At 33.4% G+C, this 20,732-nt stretch overlaps 2 protein-coding genes across 3 annotated transcripts; one reads left to right on the top strand and one right to left on the bottom strand.

Moving 5' to 3' along the window:
* Positions 1-141: 141 nt before the first annotated feature.
* On the bottom strand, positions 142-5,006 carry LOC107862924. The gene is made up of 12 exons (XM_016708639.2): positions 4,560-5,006; positions 3,754-3,855; positions 3,573-3,630; positions 2,842-2,922; positions 2,658-2,729; positions 2,322-2,554; positions 2,119-2,190; positions 1,437-1,553; positions 1,279-1,360; positions 1,132-1,178; positions 737-818; positions 142-560 (listed from the first exon to the last, which is right to left on the bottom strand). The coding sequence occupies exons 1-12, from the start codon at positions 4,790-4,792 to the stop codon at positions 477-479; spliced, it is 1,263 nt and encodes a 420-aa protein (XP_016564125.1). The 5' UTR covers positions 4,793-5,006; the 3' UTR covers positions 142-476.
* Positions 5,007-5,793: 787 nt separating this feature from the next.
* LOC107862925 (heat stress transcription factor A-1) lies at positions 5,794-12,745 on the top strand. Of its 2 annotated transcripts, none has more exons than XM_016708640.2 (3): positions 5,794-6,355; positions 10,309-11,625; positions 12,276-12,745. In XM_016708640.2, the coding sequence occupies exons 1-2, from the start codon at positions 6,119-6,121 to the stop codon at positions 11,587-11,589; spliced, it is 1,518 nt and encodes a 505-aa protein (XP_016564126.1). In that variant the 5' UTR covers positions 5,794-6,118; the 3' UTR covers positions 11,590-11,625; positions 12,276-12,745. The 2 variants fall into 2 exon arrangements, with proteins under 2 accessions (XP_016564126.1, XP_016564127.1); XM_016708641.2 differs by lacking the exon at positions 5,794-6,355 and adding an exon at positions 7,685-8,795.
* Positions 12,746-20,732: the final 7,987 nt, after the last annotated feature.

The following is a 20,732-nucleotide window of genomic DNA, read 5'->3' as shown; positions in this document are numbered from 1 at the left end:
CTAGTGAGGTCGAATGTTTGAGAAAGCTGGATGCCTACAATCAGATTGTTAAAACTTTTTAGTTTCAATTTGGTACAAAAATTAGCTTAGCTTGAATTTATAATGCAAAATCTTGCGCCACATTTACAGAGTTCAAGCAAGTTTGCAACAGTTTTATGACTCACTAGAACTGTATGATTCATATACCCAACTCAACCTTTGCTTGGCTGGATTGGAACTTCATATCATGTACCTCGACTACAACAACATACCCAGTATAATCCCACAAAGTGGGTCAGGTGAGGATAGAATGTAGCAGACCTTACAACTACCTTAAAGGTAGAGAGGTTGTTACCGCTACTAATAAATCAAAATAAAAATTTGAACTACAAAATTGGAGACAACGTTGCAACATATATGGTTGGTATAGTTTGGTGCAGTGGGTTCTCCATATGGATCAGCACACAATATATGTACAATTCAAATTAGGAGTGATCTCACACGAAAGTACCACTCAGGAATCGATGGTTTACTACAGCTTCCGCAATTGGCCTCCCACGGTAGTCACGATTAAGCATTGCCTGCATAGTTTGAAGTGTTAATATGAAGGAACTTCATAGGAATAAATGAATGGCTTTGAAACTAAGACAAACTTTAAGGCATTCTTCCTCATAGTCACGGTGCTTCATGTCTTTTGAAGCCTATAAAAATAATACAGAAATCGTAGATACAGGATTCAATGTTTGAGATAGTCAACCTGGAGCAACTCCCAGCCAGCACCATCGCCAAGATCAAGAAACTTGACTGCTTCTAGCAGGCGATCATCAGCAGAACAATACCTGTCAAAAATAAGAATAGTCCTGATAAGAACTGACGATATATGGGTGTTTAGTCAAGAAGGTGAGAAATGTAAAATGCCAAACAGTGTCAATCAAGTCTTTTAATTGAGTTCAAACCCTTGCTAAAGATAGGTTATCATTGAGGGGCTACTCCAAAATTCACTAGATGACAATTACATCTTTTTGCACTTCATTTTCATCTCTCTCGGGGGTTGCCCCTACATCTCTACAGCTCCTAAGTCCCAACTATGGCCTTAACTTTGTCGATCAATAAAACATAGTAAATCAAAGAATTCAAAGTGAGGTCTCTTACTCTCTGACAGCTTGAAGATCAAGTTGAAAAGTATTTTCCAGGAGCCTCTGCAAGGGCATGACAGAAGAATAACAGCGGATAATAATCAGCCCCAACCCATAAAAGATCAGAAGATAAAACATTTACATAATTGTAAGGGTCACAAACCCGCAATGATATGCTGTCCATGACTCCTGCTTGGCAAAATGGAACAAAGGCTAAATAAGCAAAAAGAAGTCCAGCTTCATATCTGCAAATGACAAAATAATTGATATGAGCAACGAAATTTTAATCCAACGGAAAGCTATTGTACTCATTGAATGTACATGTCATCTGCTATTCCGAAAGTTCTTTTCTCCAAAGGACTAGACGCTCCAGCAACAGATGCCCGTCTCCAAAGTCCTTCTGACAAGATATTAGGACGATCTTCAAGTTGAGAATACCTATAAAGCCAAATGGTTATAAAGTGTCGATCTTCATGGTCATATAGCTATCCTTTTTTTACTTTCAACACCTTCACTGCCCAATTATCTGAGAAGAAACTGTTGTCATATGGTTGTCATAAAGTAAACAAGTAATGAATCAGTTAAACTACAGCTGGCTTTTATGTGAATTGCGCATCTCTAGTGACCTTTGAAGATACTCCTTAAGGAAGCAGTAAAAGGCAGAAACACCTCAAAAGGTACATATAACAAAAATTAAAACGGAATACGGAAGAGTAGTAGTTACCAACTACTTTGCATATACTTCACATATCAACCAATCGTTGTCAAGCTAAACAGCATTACAGTCAACAAAAAGAATATTCAGCTTTTCCAGCATTTTAAAAGTAAACTGCAGTATCAAATAGCATATTCTTCAGAGATGGTCAATCACAATTCACAAGAATAGTTGGATCATCCAAAATAATACGGAGTAAAGTGGGATCCCATCAAGATATATGTTGACTGTTGTTTGTTGCTTCATGACACTAATGTTGTCGGCGAGAGAACTATGTAATGAGGATACCTTATGTCAACCGAGAAGGCGAGATCCCGGAGCCGAGGAACTAGATATGGTGCATCTTTCTCAACAACTGTACTGGTATTTTGCAACAAAATCATGATTCAGATGGAAGTATCAATGTAAGGAACAATCCTCCACCGTAGCCCCCAAAAACAGAAGAACTGCAAAATGAATGGAAACAACGAGAAGTGGTGGAGAAAACCTACTTTAGGACAATTGAAGCAGGACCAAGACTTTGGTGTAATCTGTCATTGTCATGCATATAGGACAGACCTCTCATTGCCCCATGAAGTAGCCTAACAACAAAATACCTTCTGTTTTTAATGGTCTGATCCAGCTCAAACGGGTTCCACCCAGCAATCACTTTTGCCATTTTTTCGCTTGTAATTTTAGCATAATCTGCAGCACTATATTTTCCATTATCCCTAAAAGCAAGCCACTGAGAAAGCCCGGAAATTCCAGGATGTCATCAGAAACATACACCAAAAAGCAAGAAATTCACATCTGATCTGTCTACGACTAACAAAAGAACATAAACATACCTGCTCCCCAGTTTTTGTCTCGAATCCTCCTACAAGTGTTTGAATATGTGGAAAGGCATCTTTGGGGCTGCTCTGTGAAAATTTTAAAAAGAAAAGTTTCTTATTTAAGGTATTCGACCAACAATGATCCAAGAAAAATAACTCCATAAATGCTATAGATTCAACCGAAGAATTATTATATTACTTGAAGGGAAGCATGAGCATTCAGCTCATTCGCAGCCATCATGTCAGCCTCAATTCCACCTACTTGTTGTCCAGGATATACCTGCATCACATAACACTTCTGATCATATGGAAGTTCTATGGGAGGAAGGGAACAAGAACACTTACAATAAAGTGGCTGCTGAAGAAGCTTAGAGAGGAAGCAAACATCAAAGATACAGGCTTTGAATTAAACGTCTTTTATGTATCTGTAGAACATATTTGCCCCACTATCCTACGACCGACATGTTAATTCTTAGACAAGAAAAGCATTGCAATGACTAATGAGAATACTATGAAAGATAGAACTTAGATTCCCATTCTTTTCTTTGAGAAAAGGCAGAAAGGAGTAAGATATGTAGAAGACTATAACCACGGGAGAAGATGAATCTCAACAGTAGGGAGGTCAGACAAGGTTAAGCAAGGAACAAGAGTTTCCATAACCATTCGACAGTCGTATAGATTCCCAAGTTTGTTACATCCACTTCTATATGTCCGTTATCCTACTCGGGTATAGTAGCATGAGTACTGTTGCAGGAAGTAAAAGAAAGCAGTAATGACAAAATAACCTGAACATTCATGTCACTGAATCATCACTTGGAAGCAAGTAAAATCTCATTGCATAAGTTATTAAGTTCAGGATAGAGTTCCAATTTATGACTCGAGTCAGACTATAAAAATAACTAAATGGAAAAGAATGGCAATGGAAATCACTTTAAAAATAACCCGAGTTCCTCTTAGTGGACCTTGGGCTACCCTTCCTTCATAAAGCCTGCAAAAGAACTGCGGATGATAATATCAGCAGCAAGAAAAACGATAACAACAAACCACTATTAACTACAATATCCAAATTCAGCAATCTAGTGAACATATCATCCCAAAAAGGAATTTGCACCTTATCTTGACACTTCCTTCTCCAACATCTTGTACTTTAAAGCTCCCTATATCTTCTGATACCGCATAATCCATCCCCATTCCGGACTGAAGCCCCGAATAACTACAAAAAATAGAAGGAAAAAAAACAAATTAAGAAAATTAAATGTAGGGGCAGAGACGCAGGGCTAGGTATAGCCGAGGGGTTCATTTGAACCCTCTTTGGCAGAAAATTACATTGTTTATACATGGTTAAAATTAATTTTCTTTTATATATAGTAGATATTGAACACCTTCGACTTCTTCATGTGTTTACTTCTTTGTATTTTGAACCTCTACAAATCCTCACTGAGGGATCGTTTGATAGTTGGTTAGAGTTGCAAATATTAGTAATACATGGAGTGGTTATGAGAAATTCTATGTATTATCTTATGCATGGTTTAGTTATTCTGCTTTCTACCTTGCATAAAAATAATTCATAAATTCTCTCACAACTTATATGCATGTATTAGTTATGCGAATTTCTAAATTACAAACCAAACAACTTATTAATTATATAATTCTTTTTCACAACGTTCCAAAAAGAACATTTCTTTTTTTTTTTTTTGCAATTCTTTAATTTCAAATTTCCATATGGCGTAATACATTTTTGATTCATTCAGCGTTATTTTAGTTTAAGACCATATGATTCATAGAAACATAAGTACATCAATAACTAACTTCCTAACCTTTTTAGCCCGACTAGATCAATGTGAGGCTAAAAAAAAAAATCTCTTTCAATTATTTATACCAAAAAAATACAGTTCGGGTGCTCCTCCGCTCACTGACCTGGTGACGTTCATGAAGCCATAGCTACCAATAAGCCTACCAACTTCGAACGAATCGGAGTTAGTGACCAAACTAGCAACACACAATCCAACATTAACAGCTCGGCGAGGTCTAATTATCCTTGTTGAATTCGAATTCGAATTCAAATTCAACCTCAACCCAATTCCACTAAACGAACTTCCACATTGAGATAGACAATCTGCTACTGCTGCTCCTCCTACTCCGATCAACATCGTCTCTCTCTCTCTATCGAGATCTAGTAGTTCTTCGTTACTGCTACTACAATGGCGTTGGCGCCAATCAATGGATAATGTACTGTGGCGAGACGAATGTGAACAAAATGAAAAAGAAAAAGGACTTTACTGTAATTTTTTAAATTTAGATGTGTTGCGTTACACTCCTGTAGAAACTACGCCGGTTGTTGATAAGAGTTATAATAAAGAAGTCTATCCACTGAAAAGGTTTGATAGTTGCACTAATTTGACCCCTAAAGTTAAGAAAATATGAATAATAAAAAATATATAAATTTTATAAAATAATAATATCATTTGATTTTAAAAATGAAACATTTATGTTCCTTATTGGTGGTGGTAATAGTTAGTGTTAGTGGCTGATAATAATAATGAAGATGATTTGTATTGTAGTGATTGACTTGATAGTGATAATTGGTAGTGATGATGTAAAATGACAATTTTAATAGTGAACTTGATGTTGAGTTGGCAATGGTGCTAGTTGTGATGGTAATGAAGATTGATGTTAATATGATTGGTTGGACAATGAGATAGTCAGTAGAGGTGAGTGTAATGGTAAAATTAATTGATGTTAGTAGTTGATAGTGTTGTTATGATTAATAATGTGATGGTGAAGATGATTGGTGGTAGAAATTAAATGCAATGGAGGAAGTGGTTGATAGTGGAGGTGATGATGGTGACAATGACGATGAGACAGTGAATACAATAATAACGAAAAAGATAATAAATATGGTAATGGCTGACATTAGTAATTGATAATGACGATAAAGATGGTTAGTGATGATAATGGATAGTGATTGTTGATGGTAATGAATAATGGTTGTGACGGTAAATAGTGATTGTGAATAAAACAATGTTAAAAATCACTTACGTAAAAATACTTCTTAATAATATTCTCGACTTCATTAAAAGTCTTAATCCTATTAATCAGGGATCCAAGTGAGCTAAAATACAAAATTTTCGATGCCTACACAAATACTCGCTAACAAGTAGGCTCGTTGAAGCAATATCCACACACTCGAGGGACAAACAATAAAATAGAAGTAAAAGAGATGCCTCGTTGGCGCAAATCAACCGCTTGAAGACCCTTCTAGCGTGCTCTGGTTGGCTATTTCCACCGCTTGGTGCCAGTCACTTCACACTTGCAGTCCCCACTCCCCACTCTCCTTTCTCTTTTACAGCGACACTTCTCCATCCGGATCTCAATACTTCCATTTTCCGCATACTAACAATTTTTCTCTCTGTTTCTATAGACCTTTTGTGAATCGCTGAGTTTGTTGGAGAAGTGGTGTTATTGTGAAGTGGAAAATGGACGGAGTTCATGAAGCTGCAGCGGCGGCGGCGGCGGGAGGGAATTCGCCGCCGCCGTTTCTGTGTAAGACGTATGATATGGTGGATGATCCATCGACCGATTCCGTGGTGTCGTGGAGTAAGAGTAACAATAGCTTTGTTGTTTGGAACGTGCCGGAGTTTGCTAGAGATATTTTGCCTAAGTATTTCAAGCATAATAACTTCTCCAGTTTCGTCAGACAGTTGAATACTTATGTTAGTACCTTTTTTTCTACTTCTTTTGCTTCTGATTATTGTGTCTTAACTGTTTCTTGAACCCTAAGTTACGGCTTTTTTAATAAGGAAACTCATCAAATTTCTGTTCTACAAATATGTAGTTGATTTAAATGCGTCTCTTTTTTAGTCTTTTAGCTTCTCTCCTCGTTTTTCTGAAATTTATTTAGCTAAGCTTCATAGATAATCGAAAATTAAGACAAAAAAACTCTATGCTATTCTTCCCATCTGTCCTAGCTTTGGTGGACGGAGTAACCTGTGGGAGGGATCCGGTGGATTTAGTCGAGGTGTGCAAGAGCTAGGACCGTACAACACGATTATCAAAAGAAAAAAGGATAAACTGAAAATTACGTTAAGATGAAAATTGATATGTTCCACCGTGCAGCGGTCATTTCTGCAATATGGAATCATAATCTGCAATTTTTAAGTCTGCATGAAGCCATGAACTGATAATGAGTTGGTCTAGCGTATATGTAAATAGAAAATTAGGGATCATTATCAGTCATTCCGTTGGTTATTTGGTTATTGACATTTTTCTCTAGGAATAGTTGTAGGATAGTTCCGTTTGATAGGTTTATTTTAAGCGTTTCTGGAAGTGATTTATCAAGGATAAAGGAAAGTAATACTATTATTTGAGAATAATTGCAAAGATGGCACATCTGATTTAATATCAATAATTCTGATGGTCTTGGGAAGCTTAGGATATTCTTATTTATTTTTTGTTAATCTAGTAGTTATTGTTCCTTTTTATATCTACTGTTCCTGTGAAGTAGCTTTAGTAAATGTAACAAAGGTTGTTTTCACGTAACCAGTAGAATAGTTTTAGATCAAATGACAGGTTATTCAATGCCTTTGAACTAAAGGCATTTGTCACAAAATTTAGTTCTACTTTATTCATGTGCATACTGAATCGCCAACATAGTTGATGGAGTGTGCTCCAACAGCTGATGCTCAGGAGTTCCTAGACCATTGCTGGGAGATATTACATAACTCAGGCCTTGCAGAGGCCAAGCGAGTGGATGTCACTAGTTTCCAGCTAGGGGTCAGGCTAGATAATGGTGGAGAGCTTATGCAGAAGCTGGCCAGCAGGCTCACTTCCTTTAACCTGAGCACAATTTGTGCATCTATTCCTCCGCCTACTTTCATCCACCAAACGACCAACCCAATTTGTTGATTTTCATATGCCTATTAAGTATTAACCGTCCATTTAAAGAAAAATTTTAAGTAATAGAGCTTGTCAAAAAATGTTTAAGTAATAGATGGATTTCGGGGATTTGTTTGTGACCAGATTTTTTTTCTTTTTTGGCAGGGTGTATTTCTGCCACCCACTTTGGCGTATTTTGTCCTAGTGCTTCTTTTTGTTTTTTAATGATATGGAATCTCCTTGTACCCGCCGGGCAGCTTTAATTCTTTTATGATTGTAATTTCACCATTTCGGTACAAGTGGTTGGATAAATAGGCCTGGAATTAATTAAGTAATACCTCATACCAAGGAAAAAAGTTAATTCTAAACTTTATCCTGAGATTATTTTCCTTATCCGATGTACCAAACAATCCCTTATTTTCCTTATGGTAGAAGTGTATAACTTTCTCTTTCTTGTTTCCCAGCCAGCTTGTGCAACTAAATTATTGATAAGAGGAAGTTGCTTGGATGATAAATATTTCTCATCGAATGAATCTTAAGATTATGAGTTTGAGTCACCAAATGGAGCAAAAAAAAAGGTAGAAGCTCATGGAGAGGAATTAAGAAAAACAACTAAGTCATTAATCAGGGATTCAAGTGAGGTTTTGGTGACTTCATGGGTACACGAAATACAAATATGCAAATATTTGGATGACTATACGAATACTCGCAACAAATAAGTACCTTGAAAATAATTTCGATAAACTCTAAGGACAAAGAATAAAAAGAAGTAAAGAAGATGCCTCGTTGGCGCAAATCAACCGCTTCAAGAACCTTCTCGCGTGCTCTCTTTTGGCTATTTCTACCGCTCGGTGTCAGTCACTCAGTCCCCACTCCTTTCTTCTTTCTCCTTTTAGTTACCCTACAACAACATTTGCTCTCTTCTTCTGTACTTCTATCCAGATCTCAACACTTCCATTTTCCGCATATTTATTTTCTCTGTTGTGTGTTTCTGTGCGTTGCTGGGTGTACTGAGAAAGCAGTGCTATTGTGAAGTGGAAAATGAACGGAGTTCACGAGGCTGCTGCTGCGGCGATGGGAGGGAAGTCGCCGCCACCGCCTTTCCTGCTCAAGACGTATGATATAGTGGATGATCCATCGACGGATTCTGTGATATCGTGGAGCAGGAGTAACAATAGCTTTGTTGTTTGGAACGTGCCGGAGTTCGCTAGAGATATTTTGCCCAAGTATTTCAGGCACAATAACTTCTCCAACTTCGTCAGACAGTTGAATACTTACGTTAGTACAATTTTCTACTTCTCCTGCTCTCGATGATTGTGTGGCCCAACTGTTTCCTTAAGCTTTAAGTCAGCAGTTCTTTTAAAAGGAAACTAATCAAATTACTTTTTCTGCAAATTTTATGTAGTTTATTTAAATGCGTCTGCTTATTCATCTTTTAGCTTCTCTAGCTTTTTTTTTCCTTTCTGAAATCTAATAGGCTAAGCGCCTTAGATAATCGAGAATTACGTTAAGATGAAAATGTTACTGTTCCAATAATCGAAAATTGCGTTAAGATGAAAATGTTACACTTCCAATAATCGAAAATTGCGTTATGATGAAAATGTTACTGTTCCACTGTGCAGCGGTTATTCCTGCTATTTGGAATCATAATCTACAAATTTTATGTCTGCATGAACTGATAATGAATTGGTCTAGCATATATGTAAGCCATTATCAGTCGTTCAGTTGGTTATTGCCAATTTTCTGTAGGAATAGTTGTAGAGTAGTTCCATTTGATAGGTTTGTTCCAAGTGTTTTTGAAGTGATTTATCAAGGATCAAGGAAATTGGTACTTCTAATTTGAGAAATAATTGCAAACATGGCACATCTGATTTAATCTCAGTGATTCCAAATTGTGATGGGCTTTTTAGTGGGAGTTTAGGATTGATTAAATTCGTCAAGGGGACTATAAACCTCAGGGATGAAAATATTCCCGGATTGAGGTGATGTAAATGTTACCTAAGTTATCCAATGATTTTGCAACGCCCCACAACTCCCCCCTTTCCATCCATTGCCTGCTAACCTCCCTTGTGTACTCTGTCCTCTTATTTGGCTTATTTATTCTTGTTAATAAAGTAGTTATTATTCCTTTTTATATATACTGTTTCCTGTGAAGAAGCTTTAGTAAATCAACCAAAGGCAGTTTTATCGTAAAAGGTAGAATAGTTTTAGATCAAATCCCAGATTATTCTATGCCTTTTGAACCAAGGTGTTTTGTCACAAAATTTAGTACTGCTTTATTCATGTGCATACCGAATAGCCAACATAGTTGATGGAATGTGATCCAACAGCTGATGCTCAGGAGTTCCTGTAACTTGGGGCTTGTAGAGTCCCAGTGAGTGGACTTCACTACTTTCCAGCTAGAGGTCAGGCTAGACAGTGGTGGAGAGCTTATGCTGAAGCAGACGAGCAGGTTCACTTCCTCTCACTTGAGCACAATTTGTGCATCTATTCCTCCGCCTACTTCCATCCACCAAACGCGCAGCCCACGTTATTAATTTTCATATGCTTATTAAGTACTAACCGTCCAGATAAAGAAATTTTTTTAAGTAATAGAGCTTGTCAAAAAATGTTGCAAGTACTAGATGGATTTCGGGGATTTTTCTGTGACCGGAAAGTTTTGTTTTTGCAGTGTAGTTCTGCCACTGTGGTGTATTCTGCCCTTGTGCTTTTTTTATGATATGGAGTCTCCTTGTACCCGCCGGGCAACTTTATTTCTTTTTATAGTTTGCTTTCCTCCTTCATCAATCAGGGTTTCAGGAAGGTTGATCCGGACCGCTGGGAATTTGCAAATGAGGGATTTCTTAGAGGCCACAAACACCTGTTGAAGAGTATAAGCAGGAGAAAAGCCTCTCAGGTGCAGGGCCATCAACAAACCACCTCCCAAGTGCCAAATGCATCTGTTGCATCCTGTGTTGAAGTTGGGAAATTCGGAATTGATGAAGAGGTGGAAAGGCTTAAAAGAGATAAGGATGTTCTTATGCAAGAGCTGGTTAAGTTGAGACAGCAGCAGCAGGAGACAGATCACCAATTGCAAACTGTTGGGCAGCGTGTTCAATTAATGGAGAACAGGCAACAGCAAATGATGTCGTTCCTTGCCAAGGCCATGCAGAGCCCTGGCTTTGTAGCCCAACTGGTACATCAACAGAATGGCAATAACAGGCGTATTACTGGCCTCAATAAGAAAAGGAGACTTCCTGAGCAGGATGATGAAAATGTTGAGTGCAAGCCTAACAATGTGTTGCCAGATGGACAGGTAGTCAGGTATCAACCTTCAATGAATGAGGCTGCAAAAGCATTGATGCAGCAGATTTTGAAAATAAATGCACCTGGGAGACTGGACAACAGATTTAAGAACTCGAATGGCTTTTTGACTAATAATCCCCTCCCGCCTAAAAATCCTCTAGACAGTTGTGGAACATCCAGTTGTATTTCCGGTGTTACCCTCTCTGAAGTACTGCCAACTTCTTCACAGTCTCATCTAATGTCAGATTCAGGATTTCCATTCAACTCTTGTTCATCTGCCATGTCTGTCACCCAATCTTCCATTACTGTGGTTCCTGGGGAGGCCAAAGTTCCTGCATTACCTGAATCTGATGCCTTGAACTCTCAGGCAGTCCATGATTTGCCTGAATTTTATCAAGGACAGAGGATTAATAGACTTGATACTCTTGGAATAGCTGACTTTAAGATGTCCGAGACTGGAAATGAGCCAGATATTGACACAACACAAGGTATTTTGGATGGTTTAACTACTGTTGTCCCTGATGGATTTTTGGCAGACACAGATGGTGATGTCTTGCAGGATGAAATTCCGAAGCTTCCAGCAATTAATGATATTTTTTGGGACCATATTCTTTCTGCAAGCCCTCTCCCTGGGGATACAGATGAGATTGGTTCCCTAGCTGTGGAAGATGGTTTAGATAAAGAAGAAGATTTCCTAGGAGTTCAGGAGAGTGATTGGGATAAACTAAAGCATATGCATAATCTTACTGAACAGATGGGACTACTTTCATCAGTGGCCCAGATTTGATGATTTCATGTACTTTTTTTAACGCTGCAATGACAGGTAAAATCTTTGCCCTCACTTATGATCTTATTGCTAGTCTATCAGATTACAAATCTTGCAAAACTCCTGCTATTTAGGTTGTTTTCCCCATTTCAATTTCCATACAAATAGGGCTCTTTAGGACCCAGGGTTTTCACCATCTATCACGTCAGACCTATTGTTTATATGTGACTTGGCTAAAGGAATATCACTTTCAACGTACAGATGTCCGCGGTTATGCAACTTGTTAACACCATGGCGGTATCTTGATATAATTCTTGTTTCCTTCTCAATGTGTAGATATACGTCGTTGTGCAACTTCCAACACCATATTGGTATCTTGGAGATCTCTTCTTGATATGTTTCTCGTTGCATTGTGGGGTCTGCAATAATTTGTTGAATGCCTCAGTATACTGCATTAAATGGGTCAGTGTATCACAAAAATCATGAGGTTGCATTAGGTGTCAGTACTATGTTTTTTTCCTTGTGCGCCTTCTATTTCAGTGTTTGTTGTTACTCGTAGGTTTTACACTTTGCATCATTTTTTGGGACAAGGTTGGTTACATCCTGCTTATTTTGATACTGCCTCGAGCACAATTGCTCAAGTGTGGTGAACTTCTAGAGGGTATAGAGCATTGATCCTCCACCATGTGGTTATACTTTTTTGTCAGGTGGATCGTGGATGCTCTGAACTGGTGGGCATTAACAAGCTTTTCTTGAAAGACTGATCTTCACTACTGATGATGATGTTCTGAGTAGTTACAAAGGGGACCCCGCAAAAGAAAAAAATGTTGTGTCTGACCTTGTATTAGTTTGATGTATTTTATTCAGGCTTTTGTATGTATATTTTATCTGGCTCGGTGGGTTAGTTAAAAAAGAAGACTAAAATGTTGTTTACTTATTAAGAAAGTGAAAAGGGGATGCAAAGAAGAAGTTGCACAGGGATCTGTATGTAACTTTTGCTTTTTACATAATGCAACAATTTCGATGAAGATGCAAGCAAGATGAATAGACTGCTTGTCTTGTGTTTCAAATGTATTGAATGGTATTGTATGCTATCGTGAGGCTTGTATCCAAGGCAGTGGTTTCTCCACTAAATAGATGATCCTCTTTCCAGCATATTATGAGAACTTTTAACCTATGTATGTTTCTTGTAATGTTGATAACTTTCTGAATGGCCTAAGCATTTGCAGTGGTTTCGAGTTGGCAGCATCTGCTTTGGTTTCTACTTGAGTTCGGGGGTAGGGGGCAATGGGGCGGCGTGTAGATCCATAGGGCATAAGTTCTAGAATTTGGGGCGTAAAAGTACCAAGTGCCGAGCGTTAATTTTTTATTATTATTATTTTACAAATAATTTTGCTATAAATCATGTTTTTATTTTTGGTGTACTGATAGTTATACTTGTGGCATCAGATGTTCATATTCTAGTGATATTTTCGGAGAAATATAAATAAAGAAGCAATTTTTCTAGAAAATAATTATGGCATCAGATGTTCATATTCTCGGAGAAATATAAATAAAGAAAGCAATTTTCCTAGAAGATAATTATGATATATTTTTATATTTATTGAAAATGTTACTTTTGCTTATTTTCTTAGTAATAAAATAACAAAATTAAAGATAATATATGCTTCGTAGATTTATATGGGACTTGCGCCTCACGTTTTGGGGCTTACGTTTTGCTCCTTACTATGTAAAACGTTCACGTTCCACGCTTTTTAAAGCACTAGTAGTCGCTAATTGGGGAAATTCAACTTTAGATCCAGGTTGGGGTCGTTTGGTTGGAAAATTGTTATTTCGGGATAATTAACATGGGATTATTCGAATAAGTTATCCCACCATGGATTAATCCTTCCAACCAAATAAGGGATTTAATTGATCTTTTATTTTATTTCGGGATAACTTATTCCTTGAATTACTTATACATCACACCAAACGATTAATTAGACTAGTCCCAAACTTATCCTGTTCATTTCAACCCCCTTTTCAAGAACAAAAAAAAAAAAAAAGAGGTCTTTTTCATTTGCTGCGTCGGGTAGGTGAAATGGTAAAATCCTTACACGCATTTGGTGTATATATTAAAATAATATTTTTTATCATGATTATTTAATTAAATTAAGTAAAATACATATTAATTAATTATAATTAAGTAACATAAATTTTAAATTCAAACACAGGATATGTATATATTGACTTGATATATACATGAGATCCGTGTAAATTTTTAGCAAAGGGAAAGCTGTGCTGTTTGGGACTTGTTTTTGCCGAGTTAATGTGGCACGGATAAAGTCTTTGCTAAGGTAAGAAGCTGTGCTGTTTGGGACTTGTTTGAATGAATAAAATTCAGAATTTGGGGTGAAAGAAAGAGTTCCTTTTTTGATAAAGACACGTATTTACTCAAATGAAATCCTTAGCAGTAAGGATATTGTACAGTATTAATTAATGGACACTCAAGCTGGCACCAGCTGAGTGGCTAAATGAGTAGTGGCTAAGAAATATTCCTACTAATTTATGCAGCTAATCAGAACTTTTTGTGCTCTATTCCTTTATTAGCGGCAAAACAAATTACTAATTTCAATTACTCCCTTCGTTCCATTTTATTCGTCTTAAATTGGGATGACATAATTATTAAAAAAATAATTATTGATAATGTAATTTTACTATTTTGCTCTTCTTAATTGTGTCTTGTTGTTAGTTTTAATATTGATGGATGACTAATATCAAAGCACCATTTATATTCTTAATGGTGTACTCTTAATGGTACTTCTTTTTGCAATATTTTTGAGAACACTAATAATAAAGAGTAATAAATTATACTAAAGGTATAATGAAAAAAAATATCTTCTCTTTATAAATAAAAAAAAAAAAAGTAAAATAGAATAATAAATTAGAAAATTTGAGAAAGTAAAATTGAACTGAGGGAGTAATAATTTTGAACTTTTTGGGAATTGGATACCCGTGACAAGATCTGGAACAGCTTGTGCTGTTGCGGCTTATTTATTTTATATGTTGCCCCTTCTTGAAAGACCTTTTGTTTAGGGGGTTGGGGGTGGGGCTACATGTTGATTGAAGAGTTTTTTTATTTTATTTGTTTTTCGTTTTACCGTAATAGGCTGATAATTTTTTTTATTTTTATTTTTTAAAAAAATCATTTCACTTTAATTAAAAAAATAAAAATTATATTATTTGATCATACTCGTTATTTTACTTTAGTGAAAATTACTTTTAAAAAAATCATATTTTTTCTCATACTTCTCTCACATAATTTTAAAAATTATTCTAATTTATATTCATAATTAAACACAACACCAATTCCAACTTAGAAAAGCTATTATTTCCAAGGAGAAAGAAAAGTCTAAATTGGCAAATAGAATAAGTAGAGAGATAATGGGGAAATGGGCTTAACTCAGATTGAATTAATTTCATGTGAAGAATTTAACTAGTGACGTTCAACACGTTATAATCTCGAGTGAAGTTACTCAACACATTATAAACTCTTGCACAACTAATTAGGAACACATATCTGCTTAATGCTCCCTTCGTCCTATTTTACTCGTCCCAATTTGACATTATATATTAATTAAAAAAAACAATTAATAATATTGTCTTTTTTTTATTAATGAAAAATAACAAGTAAAGTGAGAAATCAAATTATAAAATTTGAGACGACACAAAGAAAGTACATAATTAGTTTTTAAAATTTGTCAGAATATTTCATTTAGATAGACGAACTAAGTTTTTGTGGTTTCGATTTGTTTGTGGTTGAATTCATTTTTATTGAAGTGCCCGAGATTTTGCTTCTTCTATTTGAGGTCCGTGTCCGTGTCCGTGTCGATTCGATTTCCGTCTCTGGCGAATGGAGCAAGAGGTTAAGTTCAATTGAACGACTGAACTTAATAAAATGTTGTGATTAAACACTTTAATTTAAATTTTAAATTTTTTTTATGTGTATTATCATTCATTTAATAGGTAGTTACTGATGTAAAATAAGTTTTCTCCTTTAATTATAAGTATTTGATTTATTAAGCCATAAGATCTCACGTTTTTTCTACTTGAGACTAACCTGTGTGATTAGAGGAGATGGTACAATTTATGTGGTTAACTTAACTATCTAATAGATGGATGAAAAAATGCGTCAAAATTTGAATTGAAAGAGCCTAATTGAAACATTTTATTAGAAGTTAGAGATATTAAAAAATAAGTGTCTAATTGAAATATCGTCACAAGGTAATATACAATACCGATGTGAAGCTATTTTTTGTTCGTCTTTATGTCATTTTACGAAAGCCTTTTCCAAACGCCTTCGACTTTGAAATTTGCAATAAGATAGATAAAACTTGTATTACCCTCCTATTGATGTACCCAATAGATTAACACTTTGAGCTTTTTTTTTTTTTTTTAGCTTTCCATTCGGTGTCTGGTGTCCGCATTGGAGCTCCGATTAATTCGGATTGCGCGTTGCAGGGTCCATTAAGGTGGCAGCGCTTCCAACAGAGTTTTATCCATATCCAGAATCAAACCCTCGACTCTGATTAAGGGTGCAGCAGCTTGAGCTTTCTATTTGAACAGACATAGGATGTACTACTATTAATTTCTTTATTAAGGAAAAGGTTCAAAAATGTCTTTTCTCCACATATTGGATCAAAAAATGTCCTTTTAACTTAAAAGGTGTTTATTTAACTAATTTAATAGAATGGAGTAAATTCTAACTATAATGAGTTGATGATGTCATTGAATATATAAAGAAACTTTTAAATTTTATGATGTTAAATTAAAAATATGTTAAATGTATCAAAAAGTCTTTTAATTTTGTGGTCTTAAACATGTCATGTGAAAAGCTATAATTAAAAAGTTACTAAAAAAAGAAATGAGTCATTCTTTTTTAAATAAACTAAAAAGAAAAATAGATCATTCTTTTTTAAATACGGAGAGTATTACTTTTTTCTGTAAGTTATGGGTGACGATGAAGATGAATTTGATCCCAATGTCGTTGTTTGTGGCCACATACATTCATCTTGTGATTTGTGGGTCTCAACTCATCTTTATTACCTTTCTGTATGATCCACTTTGATTTAACATAAAGTTTAAAAATATAAAGTTTAAAAATATAAAGAAGATTTTTAAATTTTGTAGTTTTAAATTAAAGTTATATTAAATATACAAAAATGTACTTTGATCTTGTGGTATTAAATATGTTATGTAAAAAGTGATAATTAAAGTATTATCAAAAAAAAAAAAGGATCATTTTTTTTTAAACGGACTAAAAAAAAATAGGTCATTTTTTTTTAAACGGAGCGAGTAAAATTTATTTTCAAGAATACCCTAAAAAGAATTCCATTTATTTTATCTCCTCAATTATTTCGGATTATAAAGACGTCAAAGTGCATGTATATTTATATGAATACTAGATAGCGAGGTTTCGTGCTATTTTTTTACCTCAATTTATGATATAAATAAAATTTAGATAATCAGTCATGTTTTTAATATGTTTTTAGATATTTTAAATTATTAACTATTGTAATTTTTAATATTTTTTTATGTAATTTACATTAAATAGGATATTTGTTTAAATAACAGAGATAAATATAATAATTAAATTAAATATCTTTTGAGTATGTAAAGATGAAGAATTTGTTTATTAAATCTAATCTTTACCAAAAATATTTTTAAAAGTCGATCAACATTCATCTACCATCTGTAAATTACAACAAAACAACACAATGATAGAGACATCAAAATAATACAATTAAATCTAATCTTTACACACAAAAAAATTGTCAAAGATTTCTGACACTCATCTACCACCTGTAAACAATAACAAAATAATACGATAATAGAGATATTAAAATAATACAACAAAACTTTACCTTTACACAAAAAAAAATCTCAAAACAGAGATATAAAAATAATACAATTAAACCTAACTTTTACCTAAAAAAAAATCCTCAAAGCTAATCAACATTTATCTCTCACCTGTAAATTCATCTACGACCTGTAAACTACAACAAAATAATACAATAGTGATCACAAAACTTCAGTTTCGATAAAAGTAATTCTTGTCCGAGCGAAAAATTTGACTCTAAAGAATAACTTGAATGAAAACAAGGAAGATATATATACACACACGTTAAATTTTATTGTGTTGACAAACATGGGAAGTTGAGGGTTAAAAAATTAAGTATCCACCAATCTAGACATGCAACCAAAAAAAGTTAGATAGTATCAATCATATTTTCTCAATAAGTAAATATATTTTTTCTCTAGTTTAATGTGCAACTCAATATTTATAGAAGTATTTCCTTAATAAAGTCCTATTTTAGGAGTATTTTTCTATCCTATTTTAAGTGTATTTTTCTAATTGACCAGAAAATATTTTAAGCTGATTTCTTTTGAATACAATTTTTCTAAAAAAAATGTGAAAAGACTATTTTGTATATTACGGAGATTTTTAATGAAGGGTAAAAAGTTCAAATCACTTTTATAAGAGTCTTCACACTTTTAATATATTATATAAATTATAGATATGGATTATAGATATGTGTTACTCTCCCAGTTCAAACTTTTGTGATATTGATAGTCAATTATATTTTTTTAATAATTTAAATTTTAAATTATCATAATTTTGTAATAATTTTTCTTCTATTCTACTAATTAGAAGTGACCTAGTAAAATTATTATAAAAAGTACATGAGAAAAAAATTTAAGTGAACCCATATAAGGCGTCAAGTTAATTTAAAGATGAAGTGTTAATTTATCATTCTATATCTATTTTTGTTTTTTTATTAAATATAATTATTTTTTAATACCTAAATGAATTATAACGGGCCCAATATATGTTATTTTCTATCACAATTTAAATTATTAAAATAATTTAAATTTTTAATTATTGTGATTTATAACATCTTTTTCTTCTGTTTCAATTTAAGTGATGCTGGTATAATTTCGAGAGTCAACTAAATATTTTATATCTTTTAAATTTTTAAAGTTGTTAATTATGTGATTTACAATCTTTTTTTTTGCATAATTTTTCAATAATATATGAATATTCTCTCTCAATCTATGTGATAGTTTGGTTAAAAACCAAATCGAACCGCGAACCAAACCAAATCAATTAAAAAAAATGTCATTTGGTTAGATTTGGTTTGGTTTTAAATTTTTAAAACCGATACTTATGTGGTTTGATTTTGGTTTTACTCTAAAATAACCGACAAAATAACCAAATCGAACCGACAAAAATTATATATATATATATATATATATATATATATATATATATACACATATACATATACATATATATATACATATATATGCATATATAAACTATTTATATATTATTCATAAATAAAATATAAATATTTTTTATATTTTAAAGTTTAATCATGAATTTAACTTTAGTCATAACACTTTTAGTCACATGTCTCCATCTAGTTGATGGTAAGTTATGAGATTCTATATGATTTTTCCACTTTGAATGGCAAATGATACTAATTGTGAAAATTATATTGTTGTCTATGAGATTTTATAGGTGAGTTTTATTAGACTATAGTTAATCACTAATTTTGAATTTTCTCTTTGGTCCCTATTGAGCAAAAAAATTATGTGTTTGCCTTTTGGGGGTTATCACATCATTCTCTTATATGTAGCTTCTAAATACTTTTGTTGGAGCGTTTGTATGGTGTTGTTCATGGCCTTGCCTAAGTATAACACTAAATTGACATCTTAGTTTCAAGGTTGAGGAACAACACTCGGTTGACATCTCATATGTTGGATTAGATTTTTTTAAGAAAAATTTTAACTTTTATCATTAACTAAAGTTATAAACCGAAAAAATGAACCGAACCGAACTAAATCGATAAGAACCAAACCGACAATTATTTTTTTGTGTTGGTTTGGTTTGGTTTTAGAAATTTTAAAACTGACTAAATTGGTTTGGTTATGATTTTGACCAATAACCGACCCAAACCGACCCATGAACACCCCTATATGTGACACAGGTAAAATTTCGACAATCAATCAATTTTTTAAATTTTTTTAACACATATACTTTTATATTAAGTTCTTAATTATTGTGATTTATAATGCTTTTTATCTCATTTTTAAATAATATAGATTACTTTATGTCTTCCTCTATCACATCTCAATTTTATGTTCACTAATATAATTTTAATAGTCAATCAATTTTTTTATGTTGATATATCATTTTGTGTCTATTTACCTTTTTTACGAAATATTATTAATTTTTTAATGCTTAGAAAACAATAATAATTAATTAAGAGTGATATAGTAAAATCACAATGAAAACAACAAAGCGCACACGTCTTAAGTGACTTGTAATAACTAATTTGAAGCAACATAGCAAAATGACTATAAAAAATATTTGTATAATAATTAATTAACGGTAATACAGTAAAATTATGGTTAAAGCAGCGAAAACAGTCGTAAATGTCTATTTTACTTCTTTTTTAATTAAATATTATTAATTTTATATTATGTAAATGACTTATAATATTTAATTAGGGATATAATAATTAATTTGAAATGATATAGTAAAATTACGATTGAAGTAACTGGAGCAAACATGTCATAAGTGTTTATTTTATTTTTTATTAAATATTATTAATTTTCTAATACATAAAATGACTTATAATAATTAATTAGGGGTGATACATTAAAATTATAGTTGAAGCAACTGAAGAAGACATGTCGACCTCGTGCCTATTTTAGTTGCTTTATTTGCTCTTATTATATAAGAGAATAAATTATCATGGTTTTGTAATAATTCTTCTTCTATTCTACTAGTTAGAAGTGATATAGTAAAATTATTATAAAAAGTATATATGAGAAAAAAAATTAAGTGGGTCCATATAAGATTCCAAGTTAATTTAAGGGAAAAAAAACACTCTATAACATTTTTTAAAACAAATTCCCCAAGTTTAATTTTTTTTCAAAAAGTGGTCAGTTGGATATACTATTTTTTCTTTATAGCCATTTCTTAATTTGTGTCACTTTGGCCTACGTAGTTCATATACAGTACACATACAATATTGATACAGTTTATATACAATACTGATACAATATTCTACTTGGGCAATTCGACCCTTTTAAAAATATTTCTATTTTTTTTT

Source organism: Capsicum annuum, chromosome 3 (assembly GCF_002878395.1).
Source record: "Capsicum annuum cultivar UCD-10X-F1 chromosome 3, UCD10Xv1.1, whole genome shotgun sequence".
Taxonomy (NCBI): domain Eukaryota; kingdom Viridiplantae; phylum Streptophyta; class Magnoliopsida; order Solanales; family Solanaceae; genus Capsicum; species Capsicum annuum.
This window is presented reverse-complemented; position numbering and strand designations above follow the sequence as displayed.

Excerpts from the sequence above, each read along its gene's own strand:
- LOC107862924 (XM_016708639.2), bottom strand. The coding sequence starts at position 4,792 with ATGTTGATCGGAGTAGGAGGAGCAGCAGTAGCAGATTGTCTATCTCAA. Across the intron at positions 3,856-4,559 it reads GGCTTCATGAACGTCACCAG|TTATTCGGGGCTTCAGTCCG; the intron begins GTCAGTGAGCGG and ends TATTTTTTGTAG. Across the intron at positions 2,191-2,321 it reads CCTGCTTCAATTGTCCTAAA|TACAGTTGTTGAGAAAGATG; the intron begins GTAGGTTTTCTC and ends GCAAAATACCAG.
- LOC107862925 (XM_016708640.2), top strand. The coding sequence starts at position 6,119 with ATGGACGGAGTTCATGAAGCTGCAGCGGCGGCGGCGGCGGGAGGGAAT. Across the intron at positions 6,356-10,308 it reads TCAGACAGTTGAATACTTAT|GGTTTCAGGAAGGTTGATCC; the intron begins GTTAGTACCTTT and ends TTCATCAATCAG.